The sequence below is a fragment of the Balearica regulorum genome, chromosome Z, assembly GCF_011004875.1.
Source record: "Balearica regulorum gibbericeps isolate bBalReg1 chromosome Z, bBalReg1.pri, whole genome shotgun sequence".
Lineage (NCBI taxonomy): Eukaryota > Metazoa > Chordata > Aves > Gruiformes > Gruidae > Balearica > Balearica regulorum.
The window spans coordinates 67,655,483-67,666,558 of NC_046220.1; the positions used below are offsets into that span (position 1 = coordinate 67,655,483).

The 11,076-nt window shown below is 41.1% G+C and overlaps 1 protein-coding gene across 1 annotated transcript; it reads left to right on the forward strand.

Annotated features, from left to right (window-relative positions):
* The first annotated feature begins 2,797 nt into the window (after positions 1–2,797).
* On the forward strand, positions 2,798–10,763 carry ESM1 (endothelial cell specific molecule 1). Its single transcript, XM_010306873.2, has 3 exons — positions 2,798–3,365; positions 7,315–7,470; positions 9,630–10,763. Exons 1-3 carry the CDS (start codon positions 3,065–3,067, stop codon positions 9,728–9,730), a joined length of 558 nt encoding a protein of 185 aa, XP_010305175.1. The 5' UTR covers positions 2,798–3,064; the 3' UTR covers positions 9,731–10,763.
* Positions 10,764–11,076: the final 313 nt, after the last annotated feature.

Genomic DNA, 11,076 nt, shown 5'->3' on the forward strand with positions numbered 1-11,076 from the left:
CAGACCTCTATCTGTTCATATTGTTTTCTTCCATTACATGTATTTTTTGATCCATTGTAATAATTTACTTTGGCTTCTATCTCCAAGCCCAGAATATAGTTTCCATCTTATTCCAAATAATATTGGCTAGTTGCTAGGGGAGTGTGCTGATTTCTTTTATGATTTCTTTTCCTCACCACATCTGTGTGTAATTTTTTTAATTTATCATCTCTCCAGGACATTTTCCCTGTGAGAAACCCAAATGTGAAATGTAGCCCTTTCAGATCTTCTTTGGTGTTTTATACAACGAGCATTTCCTAAATACATTTACAGAACAAGATTTTACCAGCTGGTGTTTACTACCAGGCATAGACGCCTAAGTGCATGTGTGGATGGCTCTGCACATTCCTCTGTTATTTCCTCTGAGTGAGCAAGCAGGTATGAATTTAAGGCGAGGTGTGAATTAACTTAGGGGAGACTTAAGGGAGGGACTTAAGGGAGAGCCTTTCTGCTCCTTACGGCTGCAGACCTGTGAAGTCTCATGCACTAAGTATGCAACCTGCTGCTTTGGGCTGTTTTACCTTTGTGAGCAGATTTGGCTGGGGGACTGAAATGATTACTGCCCTTAGCTGTGCTCCCTGACCCTCTGATCAAACTTACCCTCTTTCACTTACTAACGGACTGCCCAGTGGGATTTGCGTAGGCTCCTCAGCCCCACAGGTTACAGCCTGACCTATTAATATAAACCAATGTCAGTTTTAGTTGATGTTAATGCCAGAAGAAATGGGCAGTGGTTTACATTACTCTGCTGACCTGTGAACTATGGGGGAGATGTTGGGTTGTTTGTTTCATTTTTTTAAAACAGGCTTTTGCTATGTTGTAGTTGTGAAGGGGTCAGGGATAGCACATCCATTTCTAATTCATCTGCTCATTATAACCTTGCACTTCTGTTCTCCCTTGGTTTTTAGCTGCAATCTTCACTTCCATGTTTGAAGTATTTCTTTTACTTCCCAGAAGATAGTTGCATTGGATTTTGAAGACGAAGTTGTCTACTATTGCTAATTGCTGTCACATCGTGGCTACCAGTAGCACTTTGTTGGTTTATACAAGACTTCAACATAATGCTTTAATTTTTACACTTCAAATTCACTGATTGGTCCAAGATTACATGTGAAAACAGGCATGAGCTAGTGCATGTAAATATCTGCCAGCTGGCAACTCTGATTAGAAGAACTGTATTTCAAGTAATTATATACTGTATAAGATGGATGCCTGCAAATATTTGCCTGAGTGTAGTCTCCCTTTGACATGTGTTAAACATGTTAGATCTTCTCTTCTCCTCTCGTCTCCTCTTCTGTTCTCTCCTTTCCTCTCCTCTGTTCCTCTGCGCTTCTCTTTCTCTCTGCTTTTCTTTCTATGCAATGCAATGCAATGTAACGCAATGCAAAGCTGTGCTGTGCTGTGCTGTGCTGTGCTGTGCTGTGCTATGCTATGCTATGCTATGCTATCCTATCCTATCCTATCCTATCCTATCCTATCCTATCCCATCCGGGTTCTTATATCCACATATACCAGCAGTATATGAACAACCTACCCAAATGCAGCATACAGTATGTTGGTTTTCTCATCTTCTTCACAAGAGAGAAGAGTTAAGCATTTTGTTTTGGATCTATTAATTACCATTTGCATTCGTGAAGAAAAAGCTTTCCTGCTTTCCTGTATTTCCAGCATAGCCCTTCATTTTATTTGGCAGCCTACTGGCAGTGTCCTCAGCCCACTTGAGACATGGGATTCCCAAATGGCAAGGTGGACACATACAAGTTTAGATTGATTCAGTACCCACTAACTTCAGTGGCAGCAACTTTTGGTATTCAGAGATCTGTTTATGGCTAGCTTTATTGCTTTTTTCCTTTCCTGTAGATCTTTCTTTAGAGCAGAAATTTCCATCTCTCTGGTGGCTCACCTGTTTCACTGAATTCTTTGGTTGTTTGCTGTTTCTTGTCAAGGCTCTGGCAGTGTGAATAAAGTCCAAGAGGGGGGACAGGGGAAACTGAGACTTATTTTCTATTTATTTACACTGATTTCATTGAAGAGCAACATCAGGGCATCCCATAGAGTTTGATCAGGATAGAAGTCGTGTAAAAGGGAGGATAATCAGCCCCCCTGGATCCATGTTAAAGCTGTGCAGACAGTGCTGGTGATGGATGGGGATTTCCCCCATTAGTTGTCAGGTCAGGGTAGCTCATTGATCATTCTCCTAAACTTCCTGCGGAAGATCCCACAAAATGCTCGTTTCTGTCTGACCTGTTTTTCGTTCTAGCAGTAATCTTTGACTGAAATGTTTAATTCATCTTCACCTAAATACTGATTAAAAAGTATCATTTGATGCTGGCAGGATAAACACTACTGAAACATCTGAGCTCGCCTGTTAAATGGCATGATCTCACTTTATTCCTTAAAGTAACTGTCCACATCCCTTCGAAGGGGAAGGCAAAAATTTATTCTTTTAAAAATTCTTTCAGCAGTGAGATGATTCAGTGTAATTTTCTTCTAGCCACATAAGCTGTGCTAGTGAGGCAGAGCTGTCCTGTCAGCAATGTGCCCGGTGTCAGAGCAATCCCTGTCCTGCAGGAAGGTATGCAACCTACTTGGGGTCGGTTTTTCTTTTTTTCAGTTGTGTGTGCATTTTTTTTTTTTTCTTTCTTTCTTTTGGCAGACGTCCTTGAGCATTTGAGACGGATGTGAGAGAGTTTTTAGTCCTCATGCAAAACAACCAACTAAACATAACAGATTACATCAGCTAAGGCTTTTCAATTCCTGGATGGCAGCAGAGTGCTAATCCAACCTTCATCCTGGATTTCATAAACTGAAACAAGGGAGGCTGGCAGGAGCAGCACTGCCGGATTGAGGAAGCTGACGACGGTGCAGCATGTGGGCAACACACTGTATAAAGCTCATAAACTTGTAGGCTGATGTGTGCAGCTACCACTTTGGATTCTGTACTGCTGCTTCCCTCGGCACAAGGCACCAGCAGGCTGAGCATTAAAGCCTGCTCTTTGGGACGGAGCATTTACCCCTGCAAGACATGAAGGGCTTCCTGTTTCTCACACTCCTCCTGATGCCTGTGCACGCTGGAACTGCTTGGAGTGCGAAATACGCAGTAGATTGTCCCGAGCCCTGTGACAGTAACGCATGCAAAAGTACCTTGCGCTGTAAGCGAACAGTGCTGGATGACTGTGGCTGTTGCAGAGTGTGTGCAGCTGCTCTGGGGGAGACTTGCTATCGTACGGTCTCGGGTATGGATGGTGTCAAGTGTGGTCCTGGGCTGAAGTGCCAGTTTTACACTGAGGAGGATGACTTTGGTGATGAATTTGGTATCTGCAAAGGTAATAATATTCACTTTGCATGCACCCACTGTGGCAATTTGACAGCAACCTACATATAGAGCTTGCCTCCTGCTTGAAAAGTCTAAAATGGGATTTTTCCAGCTCAGCCCTTAGTCAAGAAGACAGTGAAAAATACCTGCTGTTATTAAAAGGTGTTACATGTAGGCAGGACAGGGTTATTAATGTGAGAATATTGTTTAGGCTTGGGGACATGTGTGAGGAAATACGGATGGGGTGTGCTCGGAAGATCAGATTTTTGATTGGGACTTGGAAGACCCAGGCACTAGTCCTGATCCTTCCGCTGATTTGGTGGGTGGCTTTCTATAAATTGCAAAGACTTTAATGCTGCAAGTCCAACATTGTCACGGGGTCCCTGCCCCTGCTGCGCTCTCCTTGGGGTGAAGTTCCCTCCAGCACTGCCAGCTGCCTGTCCAGGGACCAAGTGCTCTCTCTGGGGTCTGGGAGATGGAGATAACAGTGCTGCCTGAGCACCTGGGCACATTGTTGTGTTCAATTCAGTCCTGCCTTTGAGGTGCTCAGCTACCCTAGGGATGTGGTCAGGGGAGGCAAACAGAGACTCTCCTGCCTGAAAGAAGGGAATAACAGAACAGAAGCTGACTGTGAGATGAGCAGCTAGCCACTGCTCTCAGCTTATTCCAGGTATGCTGCATGATGATTTCTTTAGTCATAGACTATAACGGCAGTTTTCCTTTAAGAACTATCCTCACTCCATGCAAAAAGGAGAATCTTTAAAAGAACAGGAGGTATTAAAATAGTAAAAGTAGGATGAAAGTTTTTGTGAAGTATGAATGCAATGAGTTTTCCTGTGTTAGTGTACCACTTCAGTAAGTAGATACAGATATGCCTTTGAATAACTTCCTTAAAAGTGGAGATATTCTGGCAGTTAAATATCAGGAATATTAATAGCCTCAGTTAAAGTAATGACTTAGGACCAGATGCTGCAAAAATCATTCAGGCTGACTCACATACAGCACACATTTACATTGGTATTTAAAAAACAAATTCATGTGCATGTTTGAGGGTGAAAACCAAAATACTACTTTTATTTCTAAAGACTACAATTTACACATAAAGATCATATCTTTGGTGCACCCACCAGAAAAGTATTTTACTGAGATAGTTGACTGATCTTCAGTTTATTAAAAATTACTGCAGTGCAAGATACCACCTATGATTCTTTTAACAGTTCTTTTGAATGATTACATACTTTTCACTGTCCTCATAGGAATTTCTTTGCAATAGCACACTTCAAATGGGAAAAAAAGAAACATTGAGGGACATGAGATCTGAATCCCTGTAGCTGAATCTTGGAAGCTCTGTAGAAAATGTAAAGTAAAATGTTTTTTTTTCCCAGCAGCTCAGCAGAAAAACTCTCATTAGTTTCAATAAAGCCATATCTTGACTTAGAGTTGCAAATTGGTATTTAAGGCTTATATTCCCCATATATTTATTTGCACTAAATATTATAGACATCATTTCTAATTCTTTTTCTTTTTTCATCACAGCTCTGAGATAGTACAACCTCTCTCCGTATGTATGTGAATTTTATCAGGCAAAGTATGGGGCCAAGTATTCTTATTTTATATATCCATTTATAGCTATGATACCAGATCATTCACTTATTTTAATAACTTCCATGTTTGTAATAATTCACAGTCAGGATGGCTAAATTCTCTCTGGTTGCCTGCGACTGATTTACTTTGAAGTTGTGGGAAAAAAGACCTGAATTCTCTGTTCTTCAATTTCTTATTCCTAAAATGGGTAAAGTGGACAGTGTAAGTTTCAGAGCAATTTTTTTTAGTACTTTTACTATTGTAAGGGTGCATCATGTTATTATCAATAGCAATGTCATTGTTGTCCAAAACAGACTAAGGAACACAGGTGCTCTGTACTTTTATTAGTAAATAGCCTCTAAACCTGAGGCATAAGTGTCATAGTAAAGAACCTGCTTTTGCTTCCCTTAGATCACTGGGAGCTATTTGCAATTTCTTTAGGAGCAGACTTCTGCTGAACAAAACCTTCTAGCAGCAAAATTGATTCAGATCTCAGTTTCATCAAATCTGAAGAGTAGCATCAATGCCAGGATTATTCCACAGGGAGCCAAGTGCTTTGGGCTCAGTCTTGTTTCCATGCTGTTGTGCACAGCTTTGCATCCCACCCCTCTGGGCTGAGCAGCTGAGCACCTGCAGCGGGCAGATTGATGCTCCATGTGGTGTGTGCTGTCAGGTTGTCCCTCAGGGAGAACTGTGCACACAAAAACTGTTTCACTTTGGCAGGATTTTGTTTCTGTTTTATGTGGACAAACAGCAGATCAAAGAGTGTCCTTGCTTGGAAGGGGAGTATGGTGAGGCTTAGAGAGGTCCTCCAGGCTGGAGGGGTTCACTGTGCAGTGCCTAGCAGGGAATTGTTTGACTTTACAGTGCTTTTCATGTATAAAAGCATACTCATTGGACAAGCAGAGCATTATAAAATGTTGGTTTCATTTTGGGGCATTAGCCTGATTTTCAGATAGCCTAGGCTGTATGGCAAAACTAAATATTTGCAGATTCAAGAGGAGACTGGACAAATTGAGAAGAATAACCATGTTGTGAGGTGTTGTATGCACAGAAACTATGTCTGGTTCAGTAGGTCCCAGAGCTGAAAATGGGGGAGAGTATGATGCGGGAAGGTATCATTTGTACTTACCATGGTCATCTTCTTTCTTAAGTGTTTTGTGGAAGCCAGGGCTGGATGGATCCTTGGTCCAGTGCTGAATGATAATTCATCTGCCCTTAGGAGCTGAACTGGAAACTCTCCAGGACTTGCCATTTAAGGTGACCATGCACCCTGAGTTGGCAAGGACAGGCCTTTCTCCTGGGACGTCCCAAACTTCTCTTGGGATGTTCTCTTGTTTGGGGGGTTGGAAAGGGGATGTTGGAGTTGGATTTTCCTTGTCTCCATCTCTTCAGCTATGGTCCTGGGAGGGTACCCTGTTCAACAACAAGGCAGAGGAAGACAAGGGCTGTGACCCCTGGTTTAAATACTCAGGGAAGTTATGCTATCCAGCATGTGATACATGTCAGCTATGGGATGGGGCAAATTCTCTGCACTTGACAATTTTTTTTTTAAAAAACATTTGGTCCCATCCTGACAGCTGCTCTTTGGTGCTCCTCTATGAGTGTGCTCAGGGATGGGAGATTTAAATTGGGGCAGTATGTGACCAGACGCAGCATAACCAGGCAGCTGCCTTAGTGCCACTGATACCTTTAAAGCATCCTCACTCTTTAGGCTGGAGATGTAGGTGAGGTCTTTGCTGTCTGTGATGGGAAGGCAGACCTTTGCTATCTGAGAAGCTGTTGCACAGGGGAAAAGCTCTTCCCCTAGAGCCTGGAGCCTCTCCAGGCGGAGGGCGTATTTGCTGGATAGCTCCTTGGGGTCGGGGTGGCAGCCTCCACCGAGCCTACGTGCAGTGGCCCCAGCCACAAGCAGCCTGGCGCCAGGAATAGATTGCAGCTATAAATCATGACAGTCATGTAAGTCAGATAATATCATGCCCAAATAGTGAATTCAGGAACTTTCTGAAGTCATCTTCTTTTTTAAATCCAATGCTAATCCTTTAACTACATCTTCTATGATTACATAGTTACATACTCATGTTGCCTTTAATTTGCATTTTTATACTACGAGTGTAGTATTTGAGAAGGATACTGATAGCAATAAAAAATAAAAATAAGTTATAGAAAAAGAAATTGTGTATATAATGTGTGTCAAGGTTTGTTAAAAATGTAAAATACTTGTAACAAGCAGTCGGCATGCTGAAATCCTGTAGTTAAGTTTTAGGTGACCTCCACTCAAAGCTTTTCCACTTTTAAGGATATAAGCAGATATAAGAGTGCTGGTAGCTGACTTAGATCACTGAGGACTGCTTCGTTACATTATTTTTTTTCAGAGTGTCCCTATGGTACCTATGGAATGGAATGCAGGAAAACTTGCAACTGTCCCTCTGGCATCTGTGATAGAGTAACTGGGAAGTGTTTGAAGTTTCCATTTTTTCAACTGTCTGCTTCAAAGCCTCCAAATCGACGGAAAATAGTTTCACACACAGGTAAGACTTATTGGGACAGTTGATTTTTGCAGAAATCACGTTGTACATGATCTGCTACCACTCTGTGTACACTATATATGAGTGATGTGTACTGTGGTGAAGCTGTGCAAACAGCTAACAACACAAGGTACGCTTTTATGTCTTATTGGCAGCTCCCTTAACATAAGGCAAGGAATTAGGTGAGCTGTGATACATGGTAAGAATGTTTTGAAAACCTAACATGGGCGAAATACTTTGCAGCTGTTGCACACACTAGCAGTAAAATGTCACCTGTGCAATGGGAGGCTATGCTAGGATTTGCATTAGTCAGTTCAGATGCAATGCATGTAACTGCTTTGTGTAGAATAGGATTTCACTATGTTGCATTTCCTACTGTTAGGTAACATGTAGTAAAAATAACATTTTTTTTTTCCCATTTCCCTTTATAAATTTTCAGATGTCAGTGAACTGTTTTATGAATGTCTTATGAATGTTTTATTGTAGTCATTTATCACAGTATCTCTGAAATAAGTTCCTACCTTTAAGATTATGTCTGAAGCCTGTAACAGATCTTTCCAGAATTTTTAAAAAAAGGCAAATGTGAGAAACTGGAGTGTTTTGAGGCAGGAAGGAGAGATCACTGAAGTTTTTAGAGCTGGGATTTAAATTTCTTCCTCTTTTATTCTCCATCTGATGAATCTGAGGTATATTTGACTGAACAATGTTTACTTTAAATTTAAATACCAATCAAAATCAATACAAATGTAAAGATTTTAAATAAATATCAGAGATTTAATCCTAGACCTACTGGGAGCTTTTCTAGGATTTGACTCAAAAGTCTTTGAATTTTTTTCTCCTCCAACTGCAGTTTGTGTGCCTTATTTTGATTTTATATTGTTATATTAAGCTATCTAGAGTTTGCTGCCTTAATACATGATTTACCTTTTCCCCACTCTCTGTTTAGAGGAAGTTAGACAGAATCAAACTTCTCCAGCTTATGTTCATACCACATTTAAAACGATCTTGAAAAAAACCTTTGTGAGATGGATTGGTCCTGATCCTTTTGTTCTTTTCTACATGATTGTGCTCTTTTGCCTTTCCAAGTTTTGTTTATTACCAAGGGTGTTGAAATAATATGAAAAAATATTCCTATCTTGCTTTTTTCTATATCTATCTAGCCTATATTCCAAATCTTTCCAGGTAGCCTGTTTTCATCAGTTCCTCCTCCTCTTTCCTCTCCTTCCCTTGCCTTTGATTCCAAACCTTTGGCTGCCTCAGTAGCAGCTTGTCCGATCTCAGCCAGGATGAGATCCTGACCTCACAGAAACAAATGGTATTTTTTGCCCAGGCAAAGGTTTCACACCGAGTTCTGTCCTCAGAGGTCTGTCACAGGAAGTAGACCAGGGACTCTATGGGTAGTACTGCATTGGGATGGTCACGTAGGGTTGCATTTAATATTGGTCTTCAGAGGTAGCTATAGCATCTAGGGCAGATCCTCAACAAATTAAAACAACTGTAAATGCTTCTGTAATTTAAACAGGTGAGTTCCGGCCTGTATTATCTATAAAGACATTATAGCTACATATACCCTAATAAATTTAATGGTGATGCAGTGTGTTCCTGTCTATTGCAATTTGACCATCTTCATGGTCAAACAGCAGAGCAGCAGCCGGCATGCTTTGTCCCAGCCTAGCAAGCCATGCCAAACAATCTCAGCCACAGCTCAGGAACCAGTGTCCGCCAGGGATGATTTCCAGTAGATGAGCTGGATATCTTTTTACATTTTTTGGGAGAGTAAGACAGTTTAGTGGCATGCACCAGGCCATTCCATGTCAGCTGGCCCCAGTCAGAGAGTAGTTCCAGGCATGTTTAATTTACTGCTGTAGCTATTGAGGATGTGCTGCTTGGTCCTATGCCACATTGGAGTGTTACAGTGAGAATTGGAAACTGAACTCAAATCAACTGCTCTATGCTTAGACTATTAGAAAACACATCTGGCTTATGCCATAATTTGGCAGAAATATTGCAACTAGATAATTGGAGGCATTCAGGGAGATTCCTGCAAGATTTGTCAGCTAAGGTTTTTCTGAAGTGTTCCCAAAACCGGTGGTATTGCTGCAGGACAATATTTTGATTCTCTCATTTTCATGAAATCCACTTTTATTTTTGTATATTTTCAGAGAACGACATGGCATCAGGGGATGGCAATTCTGTAAAAGAGGAATTCGTTAAGGAGAAAGCTATTCGTTCTCCGGTAATGAAATGGCTAAATCCTCGCTGATATTTACTTATACTCATAAGACTTTCAAGTGAATGCATTTCTCACAGATTATTGAATATGCAACAACACACTTTAAGAACAAAGTAGATCTATAGCATATGAAAATGTAACCTCTGAAGGCCAATTGTGATTCTGTTTTTCATGAGAAAAATGTTTACTAAAAATAGACTGTACAGTGTATATGATTTTTTATATTTGTTTTGATAAGTATTTGAACAGAGAAATGTATTGTGGATACCTGAATGTATAGTAATATTAAAAACCCAATATGATTCAACCCTCCTCATTTAAATAATGCCAGAGGCCGACTCGTGCAGCCTGAGGCCAGGGAAGCTCTCACTGAATTCAGTGGACAGTTTGGGTGAGGGAAACTATTGGTGTGAAGCCAATGTGAAAGAAACGCACATCAACAATCCCAGGATAGAAAGCAACGCCCCTGAATCACAAGAATAATAATAACATAGGAGCACACAGTGTGAATTAAATAAACCAACCTTAGTCATTAGTCATTTTCTGGTTTTTGGAAGTTTGGTGACAAATCCTTGGAGCTAAATATGTCGTTCTTCAGTGAGAAAACACCCAGCATTTCAGTTTATGCATTGGGAATAATTTAGCCGAGACACTGCAGACATATCTTGTATTGAGGTGGATTTCTAAATTTAAATTCTGTACAGAGAAACAGCAGCTTGGTAAATTATACAGATTTGTAGAGGGGGATCTGAAATGAAAGAAGCTGCTTAGCATTATTTAAATACGTATGTTTCTATAAAGCAGCTACTTTGATGCCATTAAGGTGACGTCTGCATTTCTTGAGGAAGAGTGGGTCCAATGGCAGAGGCCAGCAAATGGCCCTTCGTACTTTCCATCTTCATCGCTGGCTGCGGCCCAGCTGCGACTCACAGGGAGTTCAGCTGGTCCAGTGTAGGGAGGACTTGGACCCTCAGGGAGTCATGGTGCAGCCACAGCCTACAGTACTTCGGTACCCAGTTCTTCTTTTCTTACTTGCATGAGCAAGCAGTCCCATTTCAGCCAAGAGAATAACTTATATATGTTAGAGTGTTGTAGAAACCAGCACTCCCTCATTCTGACCAGACTGGACGATATATTTGGAACATAATATAAACCCACACTGAGATGGGTTTGCTAATATCTCTGGAAACAATCAGATCCTGAGATAATGGAAAAGGATGTAGCTGTGTCAGAGTGAACCTGGATTGCATGAGTTTAGCAACTGCCTCGTAATGCAGAGTGCTCTCATTAGAAATGTGGTTTAAATTAAATATTTCCTTTGAAATCAATGCGAGCTTTGACAGTGACTTCAGTGAAAGGAGCACACAGTAGCATAG

What these genes read in the sequence shown, in the direction of transcription:
- ESM1 (XM_010306873.2), top strand. Translation starts at nt 3,065, where the DNA reads ATGAAGGGCTTCCTGTTTCTCACACTCCTCCTGATGCCTGTGCACGCT. An exon ending in TGAATTTGGTATCTGCAAAG is followed by an intron (nt 3,366 to 7,314) that starts GTAATAATATTC and finishes ATTTTTTTTCAG; the next exon opens with AGTGTCCCTATGGTACCTAT. An exon ending in GAAAATAGTTTCACACACAG is followed by an intron (nt 7,471 to 9,629) that starts GTAAGACTTATT and finishes GTATATTTTCAG; the next exon opens with AGAACGACATGGCATCAGGG.